The 17,401-nt window shown below is 40.9% G+C and overlaps 1 protein-coding gene across 3 annotated transcripts in view; it reads right to left on the bottom strand.

The window, feature by feature from the left end:
* SEMA3C (semaphorin 3C) overlaps positions 1-16,697 on the bottom strand; it is a 174,824-nt gene extending 158,127 nt beyond the window's left edge. For 2 of the 3 annotated variants that reach the window (XM_020790016.3, XM_078394289.1), the window contains exons 1-2: positions 16,186-16,697; positions 8,639-8,780 (exon numbers count right to left, since the gene is read on the bottom strand). In XM_020790016.3, coding sequence (XP_020645675.3) covers positions 8,639-8,741 — 103 coding nt within the window. In that variant the 5' untranslated portion in view covers positions 8,742-8,780; positions 16,186-16,697. Of the gene's footprint in view, positions 1-8,638; positions 8,781-9,323; positions 9,537-16,185 lie in introns of those variants that run through there. The other variant, XM_073000725.2, reaches the window with a different exon arrangement.
* Positions 16,698-17,401: the final 704 nt, after the last annotated feature.

Genomic DNA, 17,401 nt, shown 5'->3' with positions numbered 1-17,401 from the left:
GCCAAAGCATACAACCAAGATGGACCTCAGCAAACCTTACACAGACACCACTGGGATTCCTGCCAATGTGCCCCAAAGGTAGAAAAAATAAACAAAAGAACAGTGGAAGTACCACATGTGCTGGTTAGGGAATCTTGGAGTTGTATTCTAAAAATTAACATTCTCAATGTCTTGAGCGGCAGTACAGACTAAAGCCATTTGCTTTAAATTTAGTTAGTGTTAAAAGCATATTTACTTCTGTGCAAGCATACAACAGAGCCCATGTCAATGTGTTTTTAGACAACTACATGGTTTTCAACATTCCTGACAAGTTCTCAAGTAAGGAAGATGGTCAGCAGAGACACCCATTTTTAAAAATTACAAAAACCGCCTCAGCATTCTGATTTCCTTTTGAAGTAACTTAAAAAAAACCAATAATAAGGGCTTGACCATCACAAATGTCCCACTGACCTTTCAGCAAAGAAAAGCCTCTACTGTGATCTACTGGATTGCCATCTATACAAAGTGCCACATGTAATAAATGGATGTTTTATGAGCTGTGGAGGCAAATTAGCATTACAATGAAGGATTGTTTGGAAACAAGCAGTATTACTGTTGCTCAGGAGATTAAAGAAAGTATCTCAGGGGTAACTGAAAAAAAGAAAGAATGATCCATGGGGGTTATATTAAACCTTTTAAAAATGTTGACACTTAGAAAAAGCACTCTGGTGACCTTTCCTTCTTCTTAATTGCTTTTAATGAAGTGAGCAGATTATTTAGAAATAGAAGTATAATGCAGCCATATTAAGCTCTATACAGTTGCAAATATATCAGCAACTTTTTATTTTATTTTATTTTAAAAAGTGTATTCTCAATTTTTACTTAAGGAGAGCAATTGTGCAAAAAAACATAATAAACATGCACAGGTTAAGACCTAACTTGAGAATCACTAACGATTTTCTGTGGGGAACAAAGTTTTATGTAGGAAACATTGGCGCAAATCAAGATCTTACAGAGAAAGCCAATCAAGCTTAGGCTACAACCTGGAAATGACTATTTTTGCAAACCTAACATTATTTTAAAATAATAATAATAATAAAAACTTTTTTAGCACTCAGTCATATTTAATTGTGTAAAGGGAACATGGATTAATAAGTTTTTCAGTCTCTGTGTGTGTGTGTGTGTGTGTGTGTGTGTGTGTGTGTGTGTGTGTGTGTGTGTGTGTGTGTGTGTGTATATATATATATATATATATATATATATATATATATATATATATATATATATATATATATATATATATATATATAACAAGGCCTGTTAGCCACTGGGAAATACTTCTCTTACTTCCTGACTAATCTACACAGACTGACATCATCCAAGAAAGAAAAAAATAGTTATAAGTTAACTTGTCAAGATCAGAAGTACTAACCTTGGACAAAACACCTGACCCTAACCCTTTTACTGTGATGTTTGTTTGTGCAAATTACATGAAGTCTTCGTGCATCTGCCACCGCTGAGAATGGAGAGCAGCAGCACAAAAGTTACTTCACATCAAGGTTGACAGTCTACAGAAGGGCCAGGGAACGGGCAGATAGGAAGATTGGTCTGCATTTGAGCAAAATGTTGCCAGCTGCATTTGGTGAAATCATGAACCTAACTGCAACACTGCAGCCTCTTGTGCTCTTCATCTTCAGTGGTCTATGCCAAGGATGCAGCCTTCCAGATGCTGCTGTACTGCAATTCCCATCAGTCTTAGCCAACACAACCAATGTTGAGGGATTCTGGGCATCACAGACCAAGGCCTTGAGTGTGCTCCCTATCTCTGAGCTGGGCATGACTGGACTGCTGCCTTTGCTGTGTAGATGGAATACTGGTGGGGAGGAGAGGCAAGATTCAGGACCAGCCATCCATCCAACTCTTTGTCTCTTCCAATGTCCACACATGCACAGCTATACACCCATAGAATCCTCCACTGACCAGGAATATAGACCGCATAGGGATCCTGATCACACAAGGAGCCTATGCAGCTACAGTATGTGTGTGCGTGCTAAACTGCTGTTCTGGCAGCCCCCCTCACACCCACATGAAGTGTATGGGATGAAGCAGGATGTTGTCAATTGGCTTTACAAGTACGGACACCTCCAATGGCTCTTTCCTCAGCAGTCGTCCATTTAACATTAATGCAATTAATTCTGAGGAGATCCTCTCCTCAAAAACAACAAGGCTTATGTGTCCTCATGGAAATAGTAAATACCTCCTCCAGCAACTGGCATAAAAAGAGAAGTGTCACTGCACATGTGAAAAAAAACAAACAAACAATTTTAGCCAACGGCTATTGTGATATGCTAACTGTAGTAGCTTGACTGCAATTACTAGCCAACCTCACCCCAAAAATTATTATCCCAATACTCCACATGGTATCTTAGACTAGGATCATGGTACATAAGCTTCTTGTTCAAACTCACAGTAATTTTATAAGATGGTCTATTAGATCAGATCACTTGGGTTTGGAATTGGGAAACCAAAAATTCAACTCCCCATTGCATTTTAAGGTGACTGGATTGCACTGGGTGAAGTCGCACATCAACTCACAAGACTGTCATCAGATCCCTTATTTTCTTGGAAGAGTGAAGGAATGTAAAGTGGGTGAACTAATTAGCCTATTTTAGGGAGGAGAAATTATATTTGATAAATTCCTTCTTTCCCATTGATTTGTTAGTTCTGTTGCTAGAATACTCTGTCTTGTCTTCTCCTCTGGAACAGGTATATTTTATCAGACCCAGCGCCATCTCATGCCAACGTTTCACATGGCAAGAGAAAGGCACAGATCAGCCCCTGATCTCTTTCATACCAGGACACCTGATTATGTCAGTAATAATGGGCTTGGTTTTATTGCTCCTTACATTTTGCCAAAAAGGAGAAGAAGAAGAAATCAAAAATAAAACAAAAAAAGAGCATGTTGTGTTGTACTGTACGTTCAGGCAGTTATCACAGCATGCTGTAAACTTGTTAAGCCTAGACTTTTTTTTTTTACCATCTGGACAACAGACTTCTTTGGAGAGAAGCACACACACTGAATGTTCATTTTACAGGGACCACTGAACAGGTTTCCTTCATGGAGCCTTTCACCAAACTGTTAAAAGCATCTCGCTTAAACTGTTAAAAGAATATCACATTCCTTCCTGAAAAGGTAGAGAAAATTGCTCTTGGGTTGACATTTTCATCTACAGGACTCAAATCACATTTTGGGAGAAACATTTGAACATCACAAATAGCTCTTCAAAATTTATGGAGTAGTTAAGGGGGGGAACAGCAAATAACATTTGAAAAAGCTCTGTTTTAAAAGATGCTTTGGAGATGAAACACAGCTCCTTATTTCAATCCGTTTTATTTTTAGGATTTTTTTATTCTTATGCCCTTGTTAATTTTTATATATATATACTCATATTACAAATGTTTTTCCATGAAGTGATAAATTCAAATATGCCATCTCTCTTACAGACTATCCTAAATCAAAGGTTCAGTATTTACTGTATATGAGGCTATTAGTGTATACAGTGGTGCCTCGCAAGACAAATGCCTCACAGGACAAAAAAACTCACAAGACAAATGGTTTTGGCAATGGGGCTGATGACTCGCAAGACAAATGCTCCTATGGTCATGCTTTGCAAGAAGAATGTTTTCCGTTTTTTGTTCCTGCCTCATGTTTGCTGACTTTTAAATGTTTTTCTACGATGTTTAAAAAGTTAAAGTTTTTTTACTGAAATTTTTTAAATCATCTGCACAATATGTATGGCTTTAAAGAGCACTTGATAAATCATTTGTAAACCAAATTTGACTTTGTTCTGACTTTTTTTGCCCATAGGAACACATTAATTAGTTTTCAATGTATTCCTATGGGAAAACGCGTTCCGCAAGACAAATTTTTCGCAAGACAACATTAACCGCAGAATGAATTAAATTCATCTTACGAGGCAGTATTTTGTTAGAAACCTGTCTAATTGGTCACACTGTATAACCAGAAATAGCAAATTTGAAGTAGAATATTTTGTGTCAGCTTGCCAGTTTGGAAATTGTATAAAAAAATAACAAAAACCATTCATATGAATATAAGGTGTCTTCCCTATTTCACTGAAAATCACATTTTGGTACACTATGATTGTTGCAGCTCACATTCCTTTTACACAAGGTTGCCTCTATATTTGTACCTTTGAGTATGTCTACATGGACAGTGCCTGCCAGTTCAAACCTGTATGTTGTGGTTTCATAAAGCTGATTTTCACTCTCTTTATATCTGATTGTCCACTACTTCAAATTCTGATGAATTTCAGAAGCCTGTGTTTACACAGAAATGGGTTACTTTCTGCCAAATGTGCCGTTCTTTGTTTTTGTGGGTATGTATTTTTCCTCCATGTTATACAAGGGTTTGGTTTTACTGAAGAATTTTGCTGATGTGCTACCCTCTAAAATTGCCTTCTATTAAATAAATCTGTTGCATCTCACAGATCGATCCATCCACGAGCCATTCTCAAGTTACTACATCATGGCTTACAGACTCTGGCCAGAGAGCTGTTTAAATACACAATGAACAGCCAAACCTCTCTCCCAGTTCTAGAAAGAATCTAACAGAAAATGCTAGAGCCTGTTATGCCTGCTAGAAAGACTAGGAAATTTTGTCCAGACATAACATGGCTATTATGAATGATAGGTATAGATTTGTGCGGGTTCAGATTAATAATGTACCAAAAGAGCTCTTGATGTCACCAGTGTTGATTGCCAGGCCACTCCTGAGGAAGTGGACATGTCAGATCTGAACAGAAGAAACACAGAATGTAACCTCAATAATAATCATCATCAGAACTAGAGTTGTCAAATGACCAAAGTGCTCTTGGGAGATCCAGGTGTTGTTTTCCAATATGCCAGTGGTTCCCAACCTTGAGTCCCCCAATATTTTTGGACTAAAACTCCCAGAAGCCTTCATCACTAGCTATCCTGGCCCAGATTTCTTGGAGTTGTGCTCCAAGAGTATCTGGAGAACCAAGGTTGGAAACCACCGCACTAAGCCATGAAACTGACTGGATGATCTTATGGCAGGCATTTTCCCCATGGCTGGACTACCTTATGAAGTTAATATGAAAATAAAACGGGCATGAAGGGAGACACGGAAGTTGCCTTGAACCCACTGCAAGATAGTCAGGATCCAAAAATAAGGAATATACAAACAGGCATACTTTGGCAGTCAATATCTCACACAGCTGTTGTGCAGACAAGTAAACTGGGGGACTACATACACCTCTGTAAGCAGTAAGAACAATCTAGAACAGTATACTGACTCAGTTTCTACAGGCTAGACAGTAATACAGACAAACCTAAGGTTTGGTTGAGGCTAGCAGAACAGACAAACCTTAAACACTTTTAAACAGTTATGAGTCTACACAACTCAAAGTATATGGAAACTAAGCAGGAGACACTGTTGTGTGTCCAGACTTGATTTAAACCATACCTACTACCTGGGACATTCTAAAAGAGCGTGTCCCAGGACCCTGGACCCTTTTCCCTAGGAAGCTGGGCTGAGGGCGAAGGCCAGGTGTGTTTCCATGGATGCCTTGCTGAGTTTTTTTTCCTGGGCTTTCTTTTTGTCTCCTGACCACATGGCCTGGGGGTGGGGCCTAGGGGTGGGACTTCCTGCTTAAAAAGAGCGTGTCCCAGGACCTTGGCCCCTGGCCTTAATATGGTAAATAGGAAAGCCAATTAGATTTGCATAAGCCTGGGAGTTAGGAAAGTTTTAAGGATTAGATCATACTTTTGCACTACTAAAGAGCAGGCCGGGTAGGTGGGGCTCGTCAGCCATGGAAGGCAGCCCATCTAGAAGGAAAACTCCGATTTCAAACCTCCACTGCCTTGTGGCTATGGAAAAAGGCTTCAGGAGTTAACCTCGAGGCAAAATCCGGAGCTGGAGTCCCGAAGGCAGCATGTGTCGTTCTGCCAACTCCTGCGACATTGCTGGAACCAGTTGTATTGGCTCTTGCCTTTCCATTGGACCATTTCAGCAATGTGGAGAGGGGGGATCTGCTGCTTGGGTAACAGCCTATCCTCCATATTACCTTACCCGGGCTTCATGCTCTGGAGAGGACACTCCTCGATTCAGAGCATGTTACCATAGTCTCTCGAGACTGAAGGATGCCTATACTACCTGTAATATTATTGCAAAATGGATGAAATGTAAAGAAAAGAATGAAACCATAAAATTTCTTGACCATATTCTGTATATGGGCAAGCATGTCTTCTTTTCCCATATATCCTTCCCTGCTCTTTACAACTGATCAGAGGCCTCCTTCCAAATGCCATGATCAGCAACACAGATATAAGAATGTATTATTTATTATTTTCATCTTGCCCTGTCAGAAACTGCTTCAAGCATACTATTTATGAAAAACTGAGACATAAAGAAAATGTCTGATAATTTGATGTAGCTCGGAGGATTACGTTCTTCTCAGTTCAATGGTCCCTTAATCTCTGTGATTAGGATTGCACACTACATCTCTTCTTGATGTTTTGTTTGCTGTGTTTTCAAATTCTGCATGTTCATTTTCCTCTTTATAACAGTGTTTTTCCAATTCTTTATAAAACAATCCAAGAGATATTAACTCAGAAATGAATCTTGGTTAACTCAACAGTGATTCCTCACTTCCAGCAAGCTTCTGTTGTATATGCCTCTGCTGGAGAACATGAGGGAGAGGATGCAGCAGCTACATTTGTGTCTTGCCCATAGGTTTATCATAGGCAACTGATCAGCCACTGTGGGAACTTGAATCAGGCTGGATAACATTTGGGACCTTCTAGGCCTGCAGCCATAGCACTGGAACCTTAAATTCACTAGGCTTCTTTTTTGTTTACCCTAGAGAGGTCGTTCGACTAGCTAGGCGGGGTATAAATGCAATAAATAATTAAATAAATAATTGCTTCATTCGAAGAGCTAAATACACATCCCTTAAATGAATAAATAAAATGCCCACATTTAATCCATATTCTGCTATCAAAATAAAGTTTGTGGATTAGGATCAGAGCATTATGCAAAGAATAACAGAGAAAGCAAGACGGGCTTCTAGACATTTGTATGACTGCAACAGCGAAAGAGCAGACTTCCATAAATTAAAATGTGGATGAGCAGGAGACATCCTGAATACAACTGAAAGAAACTGGTGTCCCATTTATTTGTTTGGTGCTGTCTCCCATTTATTCCCTCTATTCTTCCCCTGCTCCCTTTACAGGTTCAGTGACTCACAGAGCCATTCCACTTAACAAGCGGTTTGGATCATCCATGGTATGAGCTGTTATGTGCATTTGGCAGCTGAGGCTCTTGCCGTTTGCCCAAATTTTGTAATCAGAGATAATTCCTTGCATGCCCTGGAAAATACATGTGCAGAAAGATAGGCAGATGGAAAGCGTTTTTCCTAGTGTTACACTTTAATTTTCATTTAAACCCAAGCACTGTCAGCAGAGACGGTTAGGCAAATACGGAAAAGCTGATGCCGCGATTGACACACGGCATCATCAACTTACTGGCCCAGGGCCATCTGCTGTCAGAGACCTTGTGAAATGAGAACACATGTATGGTTCCTGCAGAGCAAGGCACTAAGCAGTGAAGTGGGCAGGTGTTAAAATATAACAACAGTCCGGAATCTATTCAGTATATTTACACACTGCTAACACAGATAGAACATTTAACTAATTCAAGGCAAACACTTGTTACTTTCTGAAAAATCAAGATCCTTTAACATTTAATAAGCAATTAGCCAACTGGCAGCTTGTCATCCAAACGGGGACAGCCTCACCCTGCTAATTCAGGGTAAAGTTCTCTCAGGAATAACAAACTGTCATAAGGAGAACAGAAGGAGGAGGAAAACTAGTTTGAAATATTGATCTGCACAACAGAAGCCTCCCTACATGGAGAAAAATATTTCCCTCAGATCATGGAAGAGAGCATAAAAACAACAACAACAACAACACCTACTTGATCTAACAGTACTCTGGGTTTTCTGTAAGAGGACAGTGACTTTTAAGAGCATAATAAGGAAAAGGCTACCCTTTGCCACTTGTATATTGGTGGGGCATCAGCATTTATTTATATACCAGCCCATAGAATTAGAACACTCTGGGCAGTTAACAACATAACTATTCAGGTCATGAGCAGAGACTTGACTGCAGTACTGCAGTTTAAACACTGTGCCACAGGGCCCATATGTATGTACATGCAGGAAAGCATGTAGCAAGAGTTTGCAATGATGGATGTATTCCATCATTGCAAATTTCAAGCTTCTTATAAGTGGATGTATCTATCACACACCTACACATATTTTCTTGAGGCATTTACTTGATGCATGCTGTGAGTGCTCATGAAGAATACATTCAGGCTAAAAGTGCATTTAAACTCCCCAAGGTTAACCAACATTACACACTTTAACCTAAATAATCAAGCATGTTTCATAAACAAAGGTAAGATCAGACCCAAAACAAACACTAGCATTCACACTGCAAGTGCAGCAAGTTTATATGGAGAAGTATTTTTATTTATTGTTTGGTTTACTGGTGCAAATGGAAATAAGACAATGTTCTAGAATAACATTTGCTTTGGAATGTTGATCTGCTTTCTTACCATTGAATGTTAAGAACACCCTGGCCTGGGGCTGCGAAGATCCTTTTACACTCCAAGAGCAAATAAACACCCCAATCAACACTTGGAGACAGAGAAATGTCATTATCTTCAGATGGGAAATGTAATATCCACAATATGAAACCTAAACAAAAAGGGAGAGAGAGAAAGGTCATTGTAGGTGGTACCTACTGTTCAGCAAAAGGCAAAGACAACAGAACACGATGGGGCCAGCTGTGAAACCCCCTTTAGAGGGGATGGTGTGCCCCATTCTTTGCTAAAATGTGACAAATCTGGCAGGATGGGCAGTAAAAGGAAGCTGTAAATGAAGTATGTCGGTGGAAGAAGGCCCACAGTAAGGATCAGGCAAAGTTTATTTCAATAAGGATGATTCCCACCTGCTGGAAAAAATAATTATGTTAAATGTCAAGGCAGAGCAAAGCAAGGGCAGGCGATAAGGTTTCATGAATGAAAACGTCTTGATATTTTTAGACCTCTATCTTTACTGTGCTCTTTTTTGTAATATAAAAGGGTCGGCTCAGCCTGAAGAACCCACAGGACAGGCATGTCAAGTCTTTCCTCAGGCTGCCTCCTCTTCCCATGTGCATGTGCAAGGCCATTCTGAGGTTTTTTGCCCACATTTTTCTAAACGTGCACATATCTAATACATTTCATTCACAGAACACACCTCAAGCCCTGAAAATGTACGGATTTCTGACTCAAAACTGGATCACGTTCCATGTTCTGTCAGGGAGGTGTAGCACTGGATATATCTGTGGAAGATGTTTGAAGAGCACATTTCTCACACTCCCCTAACATATTAGTTGTACATTAAAACCGAGAAGACAAACACACCCACTGTACTTGGGGTAACTCTGAAGAGGTTACATAGCAAGACACCTATCCCACTGGTACAAGCACTGCACCAACAGTGGTGTTTTGCCCAAAATTTCCTGAGTGGCAACTGAAAAGTACTCACACTTATGAAGCACAGAAAGACTGGATCATTGACACAAATGGAGACAAGAGTTCTGCACTCTCAGATCTTTGGCATAAAACAGAGGGATCATTTACTTTGGGTTTGTCTTTGGAAGAATCCCAACTCCATTGTGGCTTCAGCAAAGATTATCAATGCTTGCATAGCTTAGCTAAAGATGTTTTCTGTATAACTAACCATGTTCCCAAACCAATGAAATCAGAATAATGGAGGTGTTAATCAAAAGGCTAGGGACAATTAAGAAATGTGCCATTGTCTGTAATACATGGTAATAAAACCAAAGCAAATGCCAGAAGGAAGTAAAACTATACTTTTATTGACCTACTGTCAATGTTATTATTAATACAGTGGTAAAGGTAAATGAACATCAAGGATCACACACAGTGACATGAAGCTATAAAGCCTCTCTAAATTTTGTTTCATTTATTCCAGTTCCATGCACGTTCCATCTTTTGCTTGTACTAGGTTAGGTAACTTTGTTCAAAAAATCATACACACTTTTATACACATTTTTGCTTATGCATATATTTTTATATGTAGTTTTCCTGGTGTATAGACTTTTGCACACATCTCCCTATTGATAAAAGGGTCATTTTCTCTGAGGCAAGGCATGCTTTCTCTCAAGGGATACTTTCACTTAAATCTACTCCAACAATAATCCATGCACATTTGCTGTATACTGCACAGAATGTGAGAGCACAAATGCAGGAATTTCCACACTTCCCAGTTACTATGCATGGGCTAAAATCCTATTGCCCAATTCCACCTGCACAATGCAAAGCTGCAGCAACAGTACCAAAAATCACAATGTGCTATCCACAAAAGCACTTCCACATGTGTGCCATGCAACAGGCTAACTGGGAGTCATGTGGTCAATTGCATGGTCTAATTGCACAATCCAGACTTGCTGGGCATAACACCCAGCAGGCTTGCAAAGCCACAAGTTCACCTTACATGGAGACAAGCAGGGCCTCAGCCATAGAGTCTTAACTAATGTGTTACAGTGCAGACATCACATGTGTGAACAAGAGAATTGGAAGAGTTTCTGTTTCCTAGTCAATGGCATTGATCTCGCCTTTGTTGGGTGCCCTTAAATTCCTTCCAATCAATATGAAAACATTAACTTCAGTGGCAATTACAACTCTGTTGAGCTGGAATAAATCTATTGTACATAACTAAAGACTGTGCATTTTGCTAGTGCAATAGATGAAATTGACATAGAGGTTATATATAATATTTCAGCAACATGTTCAAGATCTATGATCAATTCATACTCTTCAGTATTTGTTGGTCACCATTAATTACTAGCCCATACGTGATCCTCTCCCGCCCTGCATTTGTACAAACATTTTTCTCTGCTTTTACATGCATCTGTAAAATCAGTGGTGTACTTTTGTTAGACATTCCCCATTAACCAAAAATCAAAATGCATAGGGAAGATTAGCATTTGATATTTGAATAATTTAAAGAGTATTCTTTTTAAAAAGACATTGTTTCTCTAAATTTTAGGTTATGCAAACAAACGGCATAGACTGGATGTTATCCTTAGTTCTTTCTTTTTCTTTCTCCTTATGGTATGCCATCTTGGCAATTTTTTGGTTGGTAATCAATTACTTAAATTGTAATTATAATTGTAAGTAACTGTAAATTTTTGTGATTTTACATATGTATATATTGCCGTGTTTTATTTGTAAGCCACCCCAAGTAGACATTGTCTAGAGGGGTGGGGTAAAAATCCAGTAAATAAATAAAATAAAATAAATATATGAAACAAAACCAAGAGTGTATGACTGCGATTCACCAACATTTCTTCTTTAGGTACTAGGTTTTAGAACTGTTAGTGAAGCTGAAAGTCATAACTATGCAACTTAGGCTGGATATTAAAAAAATAGCATGCAATGAGAAATCAATAGGGTACATACTTTCTCAGTATTATGGGCTCCACTCACACAAAGAACTTCAGCACCTAAACCAGGGCAGGTTGTTCGCATCTTTAGTAACCATGATAGGAAACAATTACATCAGTTGACACATGGCTGTGTTATGATGTCCACTGGCCTTAATCTGTAAGACAGTCTTCCATATCCTGACACCATGCTGTGTTGGACCCTCCATGCTACTTTGAGGTTTCAGTCCAGCACATCTGGACACTAAGTTGGGGAAGACACTTCTAGGAAATTGTCTCTTTCAATGGATTGGATTGTATGAGCAGATCTACAATACAATATGCTGTAACTAAGGCTTGAACAAGAACATAATGATGAATGCTAAGGATGTGAATCACGCAGCCGTTTGCACTCAGAGAGAAACAGAGCAAGATATTCCTCTTTTCGCCTAACGGAGAGCTTTCTCTGCATGAGATTTTATTTTTCCTGGAAAAATCTTACTGAATCTCTCCAAAGTTTCATAGCCTCTTTTTTTTTTCTCCTGGAAGGAATGCCAGGCTGTGCAGGATTATTAACATTCTTGCAGAGAACAGCATACTTTCTGCACAGGATTCACCGAAAAAGCAACACGCTGCATAGGTTTTTGCCATTTCATAAGTAGAACAAGTGAAAATGAAAGAGGAGGAGGGGGAGATTGGAAAAAAATGTAAGGGTCTTATTTTTCTGGAATTGCACCGGTGGGATGGGAAGTGTCATCAGGGACTCTCACTGTGACAAGACCTGTAAATCACCTAGAATGAAAAGTATTTTGAACAGTCAGCAAATCCCTAATTAATGTTATCCTACAAGACAACAGCTCCAGAGAAGACATAGGCACATGTAGCTTATTTGGGGCCAGGGGGGAGCGGACCCCTGAGTTCAATAATAGTTTAAAATCATGGGGTTGCACATAACAAAAGGACTTTTTACAGAGGACATTTTTTATTGACACAATGCCTGTGAAGTACACCAAACTAGAAAATGGAGTGGGAGAAAGCGAGAGAGAACAGGAGAGACCAAGTGGGACATAGCGCTGTTTTTGGATGTGGGAGCTGTGTATTCAAATCCTTACCTGTCCATAACACTTACTGGGTATCAGTGGACCAAACACCATCTACCCCATAATTTAATCCATAAGAAATTGGCTTTAAAGGAGCAGAAAACAAATGGCACTCCACACAAAATCAGATATCTTCCTAATCCCTAAAGCGTCACTCTGCTCAAGCCACTGATGAGGTGGACCTCCAACCAACCAGTCTAAAACCTTGATGGGAAAACCCTTTCAACTGCGAAGCCTTCTCATCTCAAAGTATTTAAAGTATTAACTCCACAGTCTCCATTCTCTAGAAATCTTTGCCCATTTCCCCACAGCATTCTGGCCTCCTTCATGCTTAATCGGCCAAGGCAAAATCAAGCAAGAAATCAAGAAACTTCAGTGATTGTGAAAAATCTGGGACTGAAGCCCTCTCTGTGCTTGTTTTGCTATATAAAAAAGGTAAATATACCATTCTCTCATCCTTTTTTGTGGTCACCTTTCTAAATCTAACCATCGTACACCTCCTGTGGTCCCCCTCCCTTTGCCACAAAACTACACAGTAAGGCTTCCAAGTTCTGCCTTACCACTTCCCCAGCATCCTCTCTCTTTCTTATCTGGTGAACACAACCCTGCTTCTATGTGTTCTTGTGTTGTTGTCAGATGCAATAAAATAACTGTCTTAGCCCTCCATTGGTGGGGAAGTGGTGATAGGCTTTGGCAGATCATTAGCATCTCATTCCTTAAGATTTCAGAACTGCAAGTCTAAAATCTTAAGGGCATTCCTTCTGGTATCCTGAGAGAGGACCCCAATGATGTCACAAAGTCAGTTCTTGAGGTGTCATATGCAAGCATTGCGAAGGAAGTCTAACATACATACTAACACCTGTGGACTGAGCCAGTGAGTCCTAGCAACAGTTCAGAATGGGAGGAGAGGTGCACAACGGCTTTAAAGTCACTGCCCCTCCATCGTAACCCCACATACACACACAAAACCTGTATCCTTCTGGAATCCCATCTCTTTGTTTTCTCTGTCCAGAAAAGTATAGCAGTTCCTAAGATATCAGTTGACACCCTGAGAGCTGCTATAGCTATCTACTAATCAATGGTTTCGTATCCATAACAATAATAGTGCATTAAAGCTTCTGTGCCTCAATGGGAATCTTTGCTGGTCAACTAATATCCTCACTTTGTCTGATTATAGTGCAAAGCCTGCACCATGCACACACATGCCCATACCACACTTCTGCAAGGGATGCTTGTATTTTCACATCAGCTGTCCTCATGTGAGCAACTATTATTCCAGAGCCATATACAGCTGCAAATTTATATATATACAAAGGAGTAAATCCCATGGAATGTTGTGGGATTCACTTCTGCAAATGCATGCCTAGGATTACATTGATTCAAACGCTAGGGTTCAAACGCTTTGCATGATCACATCTTCTCAGTTCAACAGCAGCATCTGTCAGTTCATATGCAGGTGCTGGGAGTGTCCAACATCTGGCCCTTCACACAGTGAATATTACACTTCTTAGAGCAGCAAAAGGAAGGGAAAAAGCTTGTTATCCTCATATTACGTGCCTGGTGCACATTCTCCACAACACACTCAGCTATGTTCAGCTGGGTCAAACCCAATAAGTTATTCCCCACCACCACCACCACTCCTTGCACATGTGGAGTCCATCATCCTTGGAGGGAACTAACACCTGCTTGAAAAGAACTGGCTGTGTGTCTAGCACAGAGCAGCCAAGAACAAGACCTAGCAAATACAAGAACCAGGCAACTGATCAGAGAAGCAAGTCATAACTGTAAACTGCTCTGTAATAAGTTTGGAACAGAGATGTTTGAAGATTTCACAGCCCCTTTCGATCTGCACCATGCATTGCTTCAGGAGTGACAAGAGGCTCCATTAAAGTAACCAGCAGAAATTATTCCTGCCACATGAACTCCCAATTAGCACTAACTGACACTCTCAATCAGGTTTCACTTAGGAACCTTTGCACGCCAACCAAAGGCAGTTAACACCGGATTTCTGTCTTACCTTTCACACACATACTGTACATTACCTTGCACAAACAATACCCATTAAATTCCCCCAAGATACCCCCTCCTGTAGTCTTAGTCCCACCCAATGTTAGAATGCAGGACTATCTTGAAAAACAAATTATTTCAGCAGCTCCAGTATTCTCAGAGGAAGGGTTAATTCAATTCAACCCCACCCCACAACACTCCAGCTTATTACCCCCTTCACTAGCTGATAAGATATCCTTTCCCCCATAATCCTTTTTTCAAGGGAAGAAATGCTATTAAGTCTCCCCGCGATCGCTTTGTGAGAGACACACAAATGGCCAATCACACTGAACTTGCCAGTCTAATAGAAGCAATAGGATTAGTATTCCACAGTTGTAGGACGGATTCCCTCTTAGGGGAATGAACTGATGGGAGTTATGCAATGCGCATTTCAATTCTATCAGGGGCATAAAAGCCGTAACAGACACACGCCTGACGCTTTCCACTTTATTTTAATCTCCCAGGACTATCATTCATTCACTTTCAGATCTGCATTGTTGTGTAGCCTTCTTGGGCTGCAGCATCCCTCTCCAAAAGGCGATTTCTTTCAAAAGGAGGAACAGGTAAAGATGCACAAAAGAGATGAAGGAGCAGAACTGAGCAGAACACGACATCAAATGGGATTAACCTTTGAGGAAATATGAATAGAAATAGGCTGAGAATAAGGGGAAGGCGCCTGCGCTCTTGTATATATTTACCTTGACATAAAGCAGACCGAGCTAATCTCAGGTAAATCATCCTAGAAACAGACGGCCCGACGCGGTTTTATTACGGCATTGTGTGCCACCACGTGCGTGGCGAGAAGAGAAATCCTCACAGAAATTGCTCCCAGCCCTCTTCTCTCAGGATGTTTTAAGCATCCTTTGGGAGTTTGCAGGCTACGTTAGAAGTTCAATCGGCGCCCGCCCAAACCAAAGACACCTAAAAAGCAGGATCTAGGCAAGCAACCCGGCGGCTGCTATACCAACAGAACTCTTCGACGAAGAAGCACATTACCTGGAGGAGAGGAGGAGACAGAGAATCCTTCGCATTCCCATTGGGGGTGGGGGAGGAGTGGAGACCAAAAAAAAAGCAAAGTTTTGGAAGAACTAAGTTGCGTTTGTGCGGAAGGACGATCGAGGGTTTATTATAGCTCAATACTGAAGTACGAGGCAGGTGTCACTTCCACGAATCTGAACCTATACGGGAAGGCGGGTTGATTCCACGAAAACATATATTATATCTGGATACAAAAATAGCAGCTACACCTCCATATCTAGATATAAATAGACTTAGTCGAGTCACCGGCAACACAGAACAATTGAAACATTACGGCAAGCCGTTTCAGCTTCCGCCTTCTTCAGTTGCCCTGAAGATCAATCGTTTATTAACACATGCATGCATGCACACACACGCACACACACGAGATTCAGCTGCTGGGAGGGGGAAAATTATGTCCAGCCGGACCGGGTGTGGAGAAAATTCAAAAGTCATGTCCCACAAGTTAACCAGCCTGAAAAGGGGAACTTTCGATCACACTTACCCAGCTACTGAAGCGTTCAGTCTTTTAAATGGTCTTGGTAGCTCAGAGATTTCCTTTGGTGAGAGAAAAATATAATATATACTTAAAAAAAAACCGAACGGTGGAAGCCACTTTTTTCCCCCCAGATTGTAGATCCCAGATTCAGAGAGGAAGAGACACGGGGGAAATGTTCAGAGTGATAATATCCTTTAAGGTACCAGGAGCCTCTTTTCCCCCCCAAGTCTGGTGGAGAAGAGAGCACCTAAGACTGAATGGAAAGTAACGAGGAGCCTCTCGGTCTCCAATTACACTCAGTCCGGCGCTCCGACAGACCCGCCTTGCGAGAGAAGCAGCTGGGCTCCAGAGCCTTGAATGCATCATTAGCCGAGCAAATCGGAGGGAGGCTGGCTTGGGCGGCTCATAAATAAATGCATAAGCCACACCCACAAGGAAGTGAGTGAGTGTGTATGTGTGTGAGAGAGAGAGCGTGCAAAGGAGAACGGAGAGTAGTGTGCCCGGGAGAACCAGGTAAAAAGCGGGCGAAGAAAAGAGTGCAAACCTCCGGAGACAACCAGAAACCCACCTCGAAAGCGTGTCCGCTCAGGTGTAAACCCCCCTCTTCTCCCTCTCTCGCATGATCGCAACCAGATCGTAAGGAGATTTGATCCGGATCGCGCCCGACCGAATTCTAAGAGGGTTTCATTTGTATGCACATTTACTTGTGGGTAAACCCGTTGTACAGGGAAAGTTCCTTCGGAGCACGTCTATGTTATGTGCACGAATTACATTGTTGCAGGCTTAAGTTTACCGGCAGGCTGGCCCCTATGGAAGTTCACCTCCTGAGCAGAGCATGGGGAACTTGCTTTTTGGACTACAGTTCCCAGAATCCACCTGGTCGGGAGGTTCTGGGAGTCGTAATTCAAAAGAGCTTTCTCGGTTGCGAGCCTCAGGACCAGTTCTTTAGAAGAGAAGAAAGGAAGGTTTACTTCTGTGTAGGCACGCATGGCATGGGACTGCACTTCGGTATTACTTGGTTGGAAGTCTCATTGAACTTCTCTTCCCAGCCGTGCTGAGAAAATGGTGTGCTTTCTGTTTCTATTTAATAGCCATAAAGATGAAGCTGTATGGGTTTAACCAGAACTGTATGAAGCAACTTGAAAATGGGCAGACACGTCACAGTCAAGAAGAATTCAGTGCTGTTTGGTTATTAGCAGATTCACACTAGTCCAGCTGTTCT

The sequence above is a fragment of the Pogona vitticeps genome, chromosome 5 (assembly GCF_051106095.1).
Source record: "Pogona vitticeps strain Pit_001003342236 chromosome 5, PviZW2.1, whole genome shotgun sequence".
Classification (NCBI taxonomy): Eukaryota; Metazoa; Chordata; class Lepidosauria; order Squamata; family Agamidae; genus Pogona; species Pogona vitticeps.
Note: the sequence above shows the minus strand (reverse complement) of the source record. Positions and strands in the feature narration are given on the sequence as shown.